Genomic DNA, 12532 nt, shown 5'->3' with positions numbered 1-12532 from the left:
GTGCGGTGCGCCTGCGGGTGTGTTGTGTGTGGGGGTGTGCACGATATGGGATGTGCGATATGGGATGTGTGATATGGGATGTGTGATATGGGATGTGTGATATGGGATGTGTGAGGTATGGGATGTGTGATATGGGATGTGTGATATGCACGATGTAGTCGCATCGGCCGACAAGTTATCGGCAGACTACCTGGTTGTGTATTCCGAGATGCCAGCAACGGCACCGCTGCTGGGATGGACTCGCGCTCGACCCTCGCCATGCATCATTCGCAGCCGCGCCTGTTGTTCGGGGAGCGCCACCGCATCGTACTTGGTCGCAATCTTGGCGACCATGGTGTACCATGTACTTGCGAGCACTTGTCGCATCCGCTCTCAGCAACAAGCCGCGACGGAGATCACATTCTTGGGTCGAGAAGACCTCGCGTTGGCTGAAACAGCACAGGCTGAAACTGCACAGGCTCCGTGCAGGTCTTCATTTGCTCGTTCAGTAAGGTCTGTCTCGGTGCGATCGTCGATCCTCCTGGCGCCGGTCTCGGATATCACTTCCGCCGCGTCCTCCGAAGCCTCGGTCGCCGCCGCCACCACCGCCGCCGAAGCCTCGGCCTCCATAGCCAGCGTCCGCGCCGCCAAATGCGCCGTCAGGTTTCGGAGCACGGCAGCGGAAGCATTCGCTGCGCCGAGCAAAGTTGTTGTTGCTGCAGCTATGGACGCAACGTGAACGTCGTCGCCGAGGGACACGGGTAAATGAAGCAGTGGGAAAGTAGACGAAAGAGAATGTAAGCACCAGACACATAACACATAGCCCGTGGCTCCGATCGACTGCCAGGGATCGATAGTATGCTCAGTTCGCGGCACTGATACATCCAGGGCCATCAAGCGTGTACATCCGTTTCGCAAAAACGGATTGCAGTCCGCCAGTAGCCACCTACTGCAGCACCAGCACAGTCTCGACAAATAGAGCTGCCCCAGGGTGCGCCATTACGAGCATCAAACTCCATCGCCTAATACGACTCTGACTGGAGCAAGCGGCGTTCAATACGTACCTAGAACAGACCCAATCGCCGGGCTCGCTGCCAGGACGGCCTCCCGGACCGCCTCCACCACGACCGCCGCCGCCACGTCCACGACCTCCGCGGCTGTAGCCTCCGGGAGGAGGTGCTTTCTGGGAAGCACGTTCAACCTTGATGACATTTCCGTCAAACTCCTTGCCTGTGACGATAAAAAGGCCGTCAGCAGTCTATACTGGCACTTGATCCAGACGATTGCACTGGCGAGGTGCGCGTTCTTTTGAGCCACGGAATAGGCAGCAAGACAAACTGATCAATACCGTTGAACCACTGGATGGCAGCTCCGGAGGTCGGGGGATCGTCAAATGTGATCGTTGCATCGCCCTTGGCAACACCCGAGACTTTATCTCGGTACACCCAGATCTTAGGCTCCCTGGTCTTTTTGTCGATCTACAACGAGGAAAGGCAGGTACTGGTGAGCCGAGAGCACAGCACTCCACGATTCGGTTCATGTCACAGTCGACTTGGAGTCCAGCCTGGTGTGGGGGGGGGATTCGGCAAGCATGCTGTCGATCGCATTTGGCAGCTATCTTGCCGGGCCGGAGCTCATTGGCCGATCTACCTTGATGATACCAAGGACTCCAAAGAATTCTCCCAGACGCTTGGCCGTCACGGTCTCGGGCAGTCCCGAGACATAGATTGTGTCCTTGCTCTTGGTGTCGTCCTCGGGCTCGTCTGTGGATGGCACGGGTGCCCGTGTGTTCGTAGTGAGATTTAGGGACACCGCCAACCGTCGGATCGGCGAGTCGGTAGCAGAGTCTGTAGCTACCCCCAGCTCAAGCGAGCTATAGGGATACAAGCTCGGAAACACCGACATCCAGGCCGTCGCGATCAGATGGCCAGCGCACTCCCGGATGTGCAGACGATGTACCTCTTGGTCGGCTGTCGCCAAAGCCGCGGGATGGGCCGTCGTCATAGCGATTACTTCCGGTGCCGTATCGATCGTTTCCGCTGCCGTACCGGTCGCTGCCGCCGTCGAACCGTCCACCGCGTCCGCCGGGGCCGCTATCGGGAAATCGGCCTCCAGAATCGTTGTTGCCATAGCGGTCTCCTCCATAGCCTCGGTCGTTTCCGCCCCGGTCGCCTCTGCTGCCTGGCCCGCCGCCATAGTCGCCTCGGCGATCGTAGCTGGGTCTCTCGTTCTTCTGCCAACTGCCAGCGTCTCGAGGTCCGGCCTCATTAGCGTAGGAACCATAATCATTTAACCCGGATTGGGCATCCCTTGGAGCACCCGGGGCCTGGGTATTTGCTGCTGCCGCGCCTTGCTGCTGCTGAGACTGATCGTAGCCGTACTGCGCATAGTACTGGGCACACCATGCTTCGTCTGTATGGGGGGCGATTAGGATAAGCGTCCAAAAGGTCAGCACTTGGCCGGTGCGATCGAGCAGGCACAGGGTGGGATGTGCAAGCCGAAACGCATGCCCTCACCAAGTCAGATCCGACACCAGCCCGGCACGTTGCAGCGGACGAGGGGTGGGTCTCGCCAATCCTCCCACACGCCAAACACTCCACGAGGCAGGGCCAGCTTCCATTCGCCAGGGGAACGTCGCCGCTGGCCTAGGCGAAACAGAGCGATCCGATCGTCCGTCACAAAGATCGCTTGGCGGTGCATGAGACACGCAGAGAAGGCTGGGGGGGGGGCATCGGATCGAGGATGGCCACAGAGTCGTCTCGGACGGGCGGTGGAAACGGAAAGGCCCTGGTGCAGGCAGCGACACCGTCGAGCTGGCGGAAGAGGCTGCGGCCCTTGGCCAAGGGCGCATCTGCTGCCACTGCAGCGAGCCTCCCGTGGCCGAGCCGGACGCCGATCGTCTACTCACAGGCGGCTTGTTGTTGTTCGGGGGTCATCCCGGCGTAGGGATCGTCCGGATTGACTGGCGCAGGGGCATCTGCGGGGGCATCCGCCTTCGGGTGACCCTCGGAGGACATGCTGGCGGCTCGCGATGGGATAGATCGCTGGCGAGGATGGTTTCGAAGACGGCCGAACAGCAACGGCGGCCCTGGCCACGGCGAGAAGCGCGGCCGGCGAGAGCGCACCGAGAGTGCACCGAGAGTGCACGAGGCCACGGCACATGACCACACACACACACACACGCACATGGCTGGGTTCACATGCCGCCCCAATCATCCGCTGGCCCAAAAGCAGGACGAGCCCACTGCCCCCCCCCGGCCGGCCATCTCTCCCCTCGATCGCCCAGCACCCCGCTATGCAAGTCGCCGGAGCCACGGTCATCATCACCGGAGCCGCCTCGGGCTTTGGAAAGGCGCTCGCCCAGCGACTCTTCAAGAAAGGGTGAGTGTCGCCCGGCCATGATCTGCATCCGCGTTTCTGGCGGTTGACAACCGCATCCGCAATGTCTGCTTGGTCTGCCCATGTCCGTCCGGTCTACCGAGCCTGGGGCCACGTCCACAGAGCAACGCATCGGCATATCCCTTTGTCGAATTATGATCTGGTCGCTCGTTTGAGCCGCTTCATCCACACCGCCAACCGAGCCGCGCTCTGGAACTCACTATGTTGCCCTGGATCCACGCTCGGCTGACTTGTCCGCAGCGCCAACTTGCTCCTGACAGACATCTCACCGGTGCAGTTCGAGCCCGGAGACATGATCTCAGCCGGGAGCAACAGGTTTGTTTCTGTCCGAGCCAACGTATGCAATGCCGACGAGATGCGTCACGCCTTCCAGCGCGCCCTGAGCGAGTTTGGCCGCATTGATGTAGGTGTCTGTCTGCGAACGTGCCCTCTGGATCTTACGGCTCTCCAGCATCTCGAAGAATCCCTCGCTGGCTATTACTGCGGGACTGATCCAGATTCTTGCGTCTCGTGATGGATGGCTGTAGATTGTAGTGAACAACGCCGGTAAGTCGAAGCGCTCGAGTCAACTGGGCTTGCAAACCTTCCCACGATGCTGAGACTGCAAGTGTCGTGCAGGCATTGCCGAGACTTTGCCGTTCACCAAGCCCGATGAAGCAAGTAAGTAAACTCTCGTCGACCGACTTGTACAGCGCCTTCTCCGGCAGCGCCAACGCATACCCACCGTCGTAACGTCGCTCTGTCGTTTCCCGGCTCCAGGCAGATGGAAGCAAGTCATTGATGTCGACTTGTCAGCCGTGGTCCTCGGAACCAAGCTTGCACTCATGCACCTGCTGGATCGCCAGCAGCCGGGTATTATCATCAACGTCGCCTCGCTTGCGGGCCTGTATCCTCAGTTCTTCCAGCCAGTCTACGCCGCCGCCAAGGGAGGTGTCGTTCACTTCACTCGTTCATTGGCTCCATATAACGACGAAGGCATTCGCGTTGTGGCCCTGTGTCCCTCATTTTCACCAACACCGCTCCTGAGCCAAGTTGGTCCCGATGGAAGAGAAAGCCAGCTGAAGCCCGAGGGCCTGGTTCCCATTGAACTGGTCATCGATGCCTTCATTGTCATCATCGAGAACGACAAGGTGAAAGGAGGTATGCGCTTGGTACAAAACATGGCAGGGACGACCAAAGTCGGGTTCTGTGGCGGACGCACCGCTGAGCTCTTGCCTCAGATCATCGGTAACCCAGATTCCAACTACTGCATGTGCACTCATCAAACTCCCTCGCAGGCTCGTGTGTCCGCGTCACCCCGCAGTTCGGCATCGATCTCTACGGCATCAAAGGCCGATCCAAGTTGTAACGGCGCTCTGACGTATATGGTGCCTGAGTCGCGGTAGACTCCATCTGAGTCGCGGTAGACTCCATCGATGCAATGATTTATTTGCTGTCCAATCGACTCGCTGACTTTCAAATAAAGCAAGAACGTTGATTCCAGAAGACCGCATTTTGTACCGGACTACGACTGAGCGTACCGGCTGTCTATGGCCAAATGGTGATCGTCGCATTGGGTCGGTCGAGCTCCATCAAGCGGAGGGCAGAGTGCATTGCCAAGCAGAGCATGGTATGCTTGATTCCATCCCAATTGGACCCTGCACAAGCCAGTCAGAGGTTTTCGTGGCTCAGACGGAGCTCGTCAAAAATACTGTTTGCGCGGCCCGGCAGTACATCGTCCTGTTGTTTTGTCGCTCCTCTCTCCTTCTGGTCGCGGTCGCTCCTCTTGATGGTGCCATCATCGGTTGTGGCATAGCGATCGACCTTTGGAGCGAGTCCGCACTTTTTGATAACATAAAACTTGATCCGCTTCGGAAGCATCAAGAATATTCTCATGGGCAGCAAAATGCAGATGGGCAGGATGAAGAAGGCCAGGCTGTATGTGCTGCAGTCAACAGCCTGCAGCCCGCCAGTGTTCATGGCAATCGCCTCCAGTTTGAATCCACCCAGGATTATGATGCTGATATACCCAATAATCTTGACCGAGTTATCGACAATGGTCTTGGCCGGCATGAAAAAGATCCTAGAGCGAGTACCAGGTAAGGATCATCGCAGATGAGTCTTGGACATGGGCTTGGCAGCAGCCCAAACCGTGCTGGCAGTCCAAATCATGAAAGCATCATACCTCACAAGCAGCCAGAACCAGACGATGAAGACCAAGAAGAGCGCCCGATGAAAGTCTGGTGTTTGATATCCATGCGCATGGGAGTGGGAAGTTGGAATCGCGTTAGCTGCACTAACGACACTAATGCCTGCTGCGACCGTGTGCGGCGAGACTTCGTACCGTCAGCCCCAAGAAGCACAGAAATAGCCACGATAGTGGTGCGCTCGATCAGATCCACTGGAAGCCACCAGTGGTACTCGAGTTTGTACGCCCCGTATAGGAAGTAGTATGGAGCGGTGTGGTCGAGGGTGAGGGTGCTGCCTGGTAGGGCTGCTGGCGATATTCGTCGCAGAGCCATGAGCGCGACGACCGGGATCACGAGCCCAGAGATTACGATGATGTTGATCGACACGGCTGCGGCGCCTGTGTGCTCGGGGCTCCAGCACTGGTCCAAGAGCGCCGAGATGGTCAGCTGTAGGCCATCAGAAAGTACTCGGCTTGGCTCGGCCGTGTGCGCCTTGGCTTGTGGTTTGGCTCGTGAGAGCCGTTTGTGCGGAGAGCTGCACTTGGCACCGAGCAGGAAGCAACATATCCCAAAAGCGACGTAAACAGGAGACAACCCACCGTTACAGCTGGATACAAGCGCACGACCGACACGGACCCGACGGACTGGCAGGAGAGAATTTCCATGGCTACAAGGGAAAGTGCGTCGCAGTGAGGCTTCGAGCATCGCCGATATGCACAACGTCACCCGGTCTCATTGATATTGGGCCAACACTTGATCGCAGCATGCAGATACTCTTGAGGATGGCATCAACACGAGCCGCCATCGACATCCTACAGCCACAGCAGCGTCGGGCTCTCATATGGAGCCACAGGAATCCCAGGCGATTCCAAGACAGTCTCACCTGTTTCGAGAGTTGGGATGAAGCAGAACAGTGCCAGCGCAAAGGTCGTCGAGTAGATATTGTTTCTGACATTTCCCTTGAGATGCCTCAGGAGCCGCGTGCTCAAGACCTGCCCGCCCTTGCCGATTGCCTTGATGATGTACGTAACAAGGAGCAGAAACAGTAGCGAGAACATGATCAAGAAGGGTATGATGAACCCTGAGAGCATCTTGAGGAATGGCCCGATCGGCGCAAGGCAGACATTCTGGACAAATGGCATGTTCATCTGCAGCGCGCAGAACTTGAGGATAGACGACATAATGCTTGGCCCACCATCTGCAGCCAGCAGCGTCGACGAGATCTGGACTATCAAAATCTGGGGGGATGGCCTTGCTCAGTTTGCTGGCGCAGAAAGCGTGCTTTTGTCGCAGGATGCCCTTGGCGACACACGGCATGTAGTAGACTTTGCGGTGACTCATGGAGCCTTACCAAATCGTCGAGGAAGCTCTCGGCCTCCTTCGGGAAGATGTAGATGATGACCACAATGAGAAAGTAGCCGAGCATGTAGATGGCGAGCAGAAAGCTGCCAAATGTGTTGTTTGTGCAGTCGACGCATTTTCCATTCCATTCGTAGAGCCCTGGATCACAGGCGCTGCACAGTCTGGGGGAGGAGTTGCAGACAGCCCGTTGTCAACATTATTGCGAGAACGTTAGGTTTGGGGTGTGTGAAGGTTTGCGTTATCAGAGGTGAATAGACTGCGCCTTGAGTCCAGTCCATTGACCCGTTCTACTGTGCTGCACAGCAACCACCATACATTCCGCTAAAATTGGCCTGGCACTGGTTCCCGACAGTGCATGGTATGTCCATGTACGGATCACGAGAGCAACCTGGAGGTGTGCTAGGTCAGTATACATCCGGTTCTGCACGGCGCGCGGCGTATGGCCAGCACGAATGAGTTCGATGATGTGGCCCATTTTCCCGGCAATGGCCCGTCGACCGAGGCACCGGCTCTTACATCCGCTCGACGGTCCGCAAAAGTAAAAGCTCTTGCTGAATGCGATGCGGTTGTACATGTTTGCACTGGGGTCCTGCCAGTATCCGACGCTGACATGGACGTTGTTCCCGTTGCAGACTGCACCGATCGGACAATTCAGACAAGTGGAGGAGCGATTGAAGTTGTACCATCCTATCGATCGACATTGGCGCGGGAATGAATAACGGCGGCCGGCGGGACACATTTCGTTCTCGGGTAGAATTCACATGGACGAGTCAGACGGGCGCTCTTGGATACGACGGCCCTCACCATTGGGACAGACAGCGCAGATGAGCTGGCCATTAAACGTGATTTGCTCCCAACCTGGATCGCAGTCTGTGGAACAAAAGCACGATGTCAGCGGATGTGGATTATGTGGCATAAGCTGCTTGCGTGTCGCCTACCCAGAGTAGTTGGTGAGTCTGGAGGAACCTATTTTGGTTCGCGAGGCCCATGTGATTATTAAACAAGGATGCTGGCGTATGGCTGTAGAAATGAACTGTTGCGCATCTTGTGCAGGCAAATGAAACGGGTGCATGGTCCCACGAAGCTTTGAAGCAGGGGTGATTGATGTCCCTGAGTATATGACCGACAGCGGCACCGGCAGTATATCCCATGCACAGTCCTTCCTGCCATGGCACTCACCCTTTGTTGATAGTCGAAATCCCAGAATCCACAGCCGCTGCAGTTGACGTTGACGCCCAGCGACGTTCCGACACCAACGAGCTCGCTCGAGTCAAAGAAGTTCGTCCCGTTTCCGGCAATCAGATTGTATGTAGTCTGGGCATAGATCCAAGGAGAGGTGGTGGGACGCTTAGTGCACTTGTCCATGGTGCTGCATCCTGATGTGCCCGTGGCAGACAGACATATTCACTCCGACGGCACAGCTTTGTCAACGCATCCATCATCACTTGAGCACAGCGAAGACAGTGGACGAGCAAAGACAATCGAGTAAAAATCCTACCACGACTCCATTTCCGTCCCAGATAATTTGTCCTATGGCGCCAGCGTAGCTGAAGCTTTGATAAACGCTTGGAGGCGAGTAAGGAACTGTGCCATTGACGATGTTGCCGGACGACCAGGATGCATTGGTGGCCAGTAGACGGGTCTGGATAGAGGTACCGTCCCGGAACAGTTCAGCATAAGGAGCAATCCAAAGAATCGAGGCTCGACTACCGCTCTCTCCGTCAAAGTCCCACATCTAATCGCAGAGGCAAGTGTAAGCCGATGCAAACAGGTGAAGCCAAGCAATGAGGCATACCCATCCTATTGCAAAGAGATAGATCACATCGTACGCAGCCCTGTGACGAGGGTTGCGATGAAATCGTCAGCAATGCTCGATGGAGCATAATACTCGTTGGTACTCGCCGAAGCAGCTCGCTCGATCCGATTGTCGTCTCACCTTGTGTTGAAGAATGTGTCAAACTCGGTCGTGTTGACTTCGTACAGTGTTCCAGTGTCGAAGGCATTTATGTTGTTGCCATAGAGCGCTCTGTAGCGCTGATTCCAGGCCAGGGCACTAGGAGTCCAGGCGTTGGTTGCGCCATAGTCTGCGACGGAAAGATAGCAGTACCAGTCATCCCTCAGAGTCAGATTGAGCAACCTAGCCCCGCTGGAATCCGAGCCGATTAGGTGTCGCACTCACTGGTTATAAAGCCCTGAGTCATCCGGACGGCATCAGGGCGGATGGCTTGGATTTCATCGACGGTATTGCCAGGGAAGTTGAGGCCCTATTTGTTGCGCGGGGAAGGCGGGGGTGGCAAATGAGGTTGCATATAGATGACGTAGCGCTGCGATCCTGCTTTCGGCGCCCACAGTGCAACAACCGTGCTATTGGAGGTGAGATGCCGCCACCATCAACCCGCATATCGAACTGCTCATCCGGCTGGGGGTGAGTCGTACGCTACCATCCAAACATAATCCGGGCCGACCATATTCCAGGTCGAGTTCATGGCACTGAAATACAGGTCAACCGTGTACGGCTCCGTGGCTAGGACCAATATGATCCGGGCATAGCTTTGCTTGAGATTATTGAGTGGCTCAATCAAACTAGTCTTGTCGCGCGCCAGTTGCTTCAGATGATCTTGATAGAAGGCCTGCTTCAGCACCACGGTGATGCCTAGCTGAGATGCAGCTGTCTCGGCGGCATCAGCGGCTGAAAGGGGTTCGGACGAAAGGAAGTGTCCGTGAGTCACAAGCGCCCGCACGCCCCAACGGAGTGGCCGATGCAGCGGCGGTTGATTGCCTCCTACACTGGACGATAGCTTACCTCCACTTCCAAAGGTGTCGCTGGTATACATAATCGCAAACTATTCTCCCCAAACACGCATGTTGACGCAGCCACAGAAAACAGAGTAAACATAATGCCGCTCAAGTGCTGCACGCTGTGCGAAATTGCGGTCGCCCTGGCTGGGCATGCAGTACCCGTTTCCAGCCGCGAGACTTGATGAATTGGACAAAGAGCTGCGTCTGCTTGTCGGCGCCTTGCATCATCCGAAAGAAGGTCTATGGGAGACGCATTTCTTGTGAGAGACCGAGCACATGCAGAGCGACACTAAATGATATGCTCAGGTACTTACTGGATAGAGCGTTGCCGACCCGAGCTCAATCGCGGCGGTGCTGAGGCCGCAATGCGGTTTCTGCGGGGGAAGGCGTGTCCACCGGATGGTAAGTCTTCCCACGCGTAACACCTGGCCAATTCACGAGCAGAGATTCCGGGAGTACGAACGTTGTAAATGCCCGAAATGACGGCTTCGTATTCGGTAACGTCGCTGGTGCCATCACCAATGATGGCGACGACCCCGTCATTCCAGATGGAGCTGATGGTTTGTCCGCTTTGGTTCGGTTGGTCGCGAATCCATGGTGTCAGCAGGCCCAAGGCCCAGCAAAAGCTCTGCTCACAGATTCCACTCGCTGCTCCGACTACTGCCACGAGACAGTCATCTGCAACCCATCAGCCCGATGGGCGGTGGCGAGTTGGGCAGAGGCACTACTAACGTTCCGGTCAGGATGCTGCCGGCCGAGTCTCGTGTCACAAACTGGAGTGTGGCATCTGCAACCGAGAGATGAGACGGAGAAGCAAGTGTCAAGCGGCTACAAAGCTCATTCTCGTGAATATGGTGCTTACGGTGGGCCACATATCCCGCGAAGCATCATCCAGGCGTCCCTGACGGAGCCTGGAGCGATCTGGAACGATCCTGGAACGGCACAGTGCATGCTCGCGCCAACATACCTGGAAGCAGGGATGTGTTGGCATTGATCTCGTTGATTGCCATCTGGATGCCATAGACCAGCTGCGAAACCGAGTCTGCCGGATACACGACGCCGATTTTGAGGACATTTGCAGATTTGTTGTTGACTACCATGGCTGCCCCGGGAATATAGTGGATGATGCGACCCAGAGATTCCGGGGTGTGGTCTGGGCAACAGGCTGGAGGGCGAAGCCGGGCGTCGGTCGAGGCATGTGCTGTTGGCATCGAGCGTCCATGGCCCTGTCGCTCCAATCACGACTCTGGCATTCTTTGCTGTCTCGATACCGGGTGATGGGGCATTGCGTGCCGACTCGACCATCGCTGACAACCATGCGACCCTGGAACCCACAGATTGCTGCCGTCTCAAATCCCATGCGGCCTGCTCGCATCCAAGACATTATTTCGCTCAGGAACGTTGGTCTCTGCACCTGCCCTAGGCAATGATGCTCTCCACAAAGTTGGCCATGGTAGTCTATTCTACATCGACCCTAATTGTCGGTCTCCCACTCCTTCCTCAGACCAGGGACGTAGATGCGATCGACGATTGCAAGGACCGGGCGCTCGGGCTGCTCGGGGCTTTGCTTGGCAAGCTCGAGACAAAAGTCCTTCAGCTGCTCGGCGTAGTGGACCTCGCGCAGGGCACACGAGATCTCAAACTTGTCCCAGCCATCGATGCGATTGAGCCATGAAGATAGGACAGCCTTGTAGCGCATCATGGCCTCCGGGGTCAGAACAAGGTTTTGGATCTTGTTGTCGACCATGGGGTTGCCGGTGCGGACGGCGCTCAGGTCCTTCTTGTGGACGTTGACTGTGCCAAAGAGGGCTTCGAGCTCGGTCGACATGCCGGCACCGATCTTGGCGCGATCGTCCTCCGAAAGCTTGCTCTCGACTTCGTCGACATTGGCTGGTGCCAGGGCCGTCATGGATCGCTCCAGGACCGAGCTGGGGATCTGGATCCACTCCAAAGGCAGCTGGTGCTCGATGGCATGTAGGCAAGCCACGGTATGGTCCCAGAAGGGTCGAATCCCCGTCAGCTCGATCGCCCGGATGTAATTGTCCGGGATCTTGTTCTCAAAGCGATCGCGATGCTGCTCTACAAAGCTGGCGATCTGATCGAGATCTGGTTCGGCTGTGTCGCTGCCGAGACCTTTGTACAGCTCGGAGAAGAGCGAGTCATAGGTCTGGTATCGCTCTTTGCTCCTGGGGTCTTCGTCGATGGCTATGGCGCGCGGCTGCAGCTGGGAGATGACTGCCTGCGAATGGGGTTTGGCATTGAAGTTGAGGCTGGAAACTCCTAGAATGTGCACCTTGGTGTTGGTGGGTTTGTGAACGAGCGGCAGCTCAAGGGCCTGATTGAGCCATTGGTAGTTGGCCTGGGCGACGGCGTTGGCGAATCGGGTGGTGGGCAGGATAGGCTGGCCGGTCGAGTAGGACCGCCTGAGGATGGCTCGGAACATGGCGGTGCTCTCGAGGCTGCAGATTGGCTGGCTGTGGGAGCGATCGAGCGAAATGCGCAATCCAACGAACACCATGCAAACAGGGGCAGGAAAGCTGTTCTCGGAGACCCATCTCGGAGAGCGAGAGCGGCAGCGAGGACACGGCCTACACACTCACACCCACATTCTCTGTCGCCTTGGCACACGGCGGCCCTGGATGCCGATGCATCAGCCACGGCAGTCGAGCAGCGCTGGTGTGCCGCCATCGACATGGAGGCAAAGCGGCCCCGGTGGCCCCAGACGACGCAGCGATCGGGATCGGCGGTGGACGGGGTGATGTTGGCAGAGCGAGCTGTCTGGAACCCAATGTTACACACAATGCATTTGTCAGTCGCCCCGGTTT

The 12532-nt window shown here is 56.9% G+C and overlaps 4 protein-coding genes across 4 annotated transcripts; 1 reads left to right on the top strand and 3 right to left on the bottom strand.

Moving 5' to 3' along the window:
• Nucleotides 1-137: 137 nt before the first annotated feature.
• BJ171DRAFT_486533 (uncharacterized protein) lies at nucleotides 138-3026 on the bottom strand. Its single transcript, XM_053109205.1, has 6 exons — nucleotides 2888-3026; nucleotides 1939-2391; nucleotides 1630-1742; nucleotides 1328-1457; nucleotides 1044-1209; nucleotides 138-701 (listed from the first exon to the last, which is right to left on the bottom strand). The coding sequence occupies exons 1-6, from the start codon at nucleotides 2994-2996 to the stop codon at nucleotides 485-487; spliced, it is 1188 nt and encodes a 395-aa protein (XP_052971431.1). The 5' UTR covers nucleotides 2997-3026; the 3' UTR covers nucleotides 138-484.
• A 214-nt stretch (nucleotides 3027-3240) lies between these two features.
• Nucleotides 3241-4895, top strand: BJ171DRAFT_486531 (uncharacterized protein). The gene is made up of 6 exons (XM_053109204.1): nucleotides 3241-3360; nucleotides 3619-3781; nucleotides 3906-3924; nucleotides 3997-4038; nucleotides 4138-4518; nucleotides 4656-4895. Exons 1-6 carry the CDS (start codon nucleotides 3275-3277, stop codon nucleotides 4724-4726), a joined length of 762 nt encoding a protein of 253 aa, XP_052971430.1. The 5' UTR covers nucleotides 3241-3274; the 3' UTR covers nucleotides 4727-4895.
• BJ171DRAFT_620713 (periplasmic binding protein-like I) lies at nucleotides 4684-10807 on the bottom strand (the record flags this gene model as incomplete). The annotated part of the gene is made up of 22 exons (XM_053115416.1): nucleotides 4684-5440; nucleotides 5543-5597; nucleotides 5702-5993; nucleotides 6146-6213; nucleotides 6430-6784; nucleotides 6898-7069; nucleotides 7224-7296; nucleotides 7425-7541; nucleotides 7713-7778; nucleotides 7847-7874; nucleotides 8088-8222; nucleotides 8407-8550; nucleotides 8704-8743; nucleotides 8845-8992; nucleotides 9088-9172; nucleotides 9350-9597; nucleotides 9712-9751; nucleotides 9867-9947; nucleotides 10022-10081; nucleotides 10171-10276; nucleotides 10440-10494; nucleotides 10675-10807. The coding sequence occupies 22 exons, from the start codon at nucleotides 10805-10807 to the stop codon at nucleotides 5029-5031; spliced, it is 2913 nt and encodes a 970-aa protein (XP_052971429.1). The 3' UTR covers nucleotides 4684-5028.
• A 341-nt stretch (nucleotides 10808-11148) lies between these two features.
• BJ171DRAFT_486527 (uncharacterized protein) lies at nucleotides 11149-12473 on the bottom strand. The gene has a single exon (XM_053109203.1). It carries the CDS (start codon nucleotides 12223-12225, stop codon nucleotides 11182-11184), a length of 1044 nt encoding a protein of 347 aa, XP_052971428.1. The 5' UTR covers nucleotides 12226-12473; the 3' UTR covers nucleotides 11149-11181.
• Nucleotides 12474-12532: the final 59 nt, after the last annotated feature.

The sequence above is a fragment of the Polychytrium aggregatum genome (genome assembly GCF_025602895.1).
Source record: "Polychytrium aggregatum strain JEL109 chromosome Unknown BJ171scaffold_2, whole genome shotgun sequence".
NCBI lineage: Eukaryota > Fungi > Chytridiomycota > Chytridiomycetes > Polychytriales > Polychytrium > Polychytrium aggregatum.
Note: the sequence above shows the minus strand (reverse complement) of the source record. Positions and strands in the feature narration are given on the sequence as shown.

Excerpts from the sequence above, each read along its gene's own strand:
- BJ171DRAFT_486533 (XM_053109205.1), bottom strand. The coding sequence starts at position 2,996 with ATGTCCTCCGAGGGTCACCCGAAGGCGGATGCCCCCGCAGATGCCCCT. Across the intron at positions 2,392-2,887 it reads CGAACAACAACAAGCCGCCT|ACGAAGCATGGTGTGCCCAG; the intron begins GTGAGTAGACGA and ends CCCCCCATACAG. Across the intron at positions 1,743-1,938 it reads TGGCGACAGCCGACCAAGAG|ACGAGCCCGAGGACGACACC; the intron begins GTACATCGTCTG and ends TGCCATCCACAG.
- BJ171DRAFT_486527 (XM_053109203.1), bottom strand. The coding sequence starts at position 12,225 with ATGGTGTTCGTTGGATTGCGCATTTCGCTCGATCGCTCCCACAGCCAG.
- BJ171DRAFT_486531 (XM_053109204.1), top strand. The coding sequence starts at position 3,275 with ATGCAAGTCGCCGGAGCCACGGTCATCATCACCGGAGCCGCCTCGGGC. Across the intron at positions 3,361-3,618 it reads CAGCGACTCTTCAAGAAAGG|CGCCAACTTGCTCCTGACAG; the intron begins GTGAGTGTCGCC and ends ACTTGTCCGCAG. Across the intron at positions 4,519-4,655 it reads GAACGACAAGGTGAAAGGAG|GCTCGTGTGTCCGCGTCACC; the intron begins GTATGCGCTTGG and ends ACTCCCTCGCAG.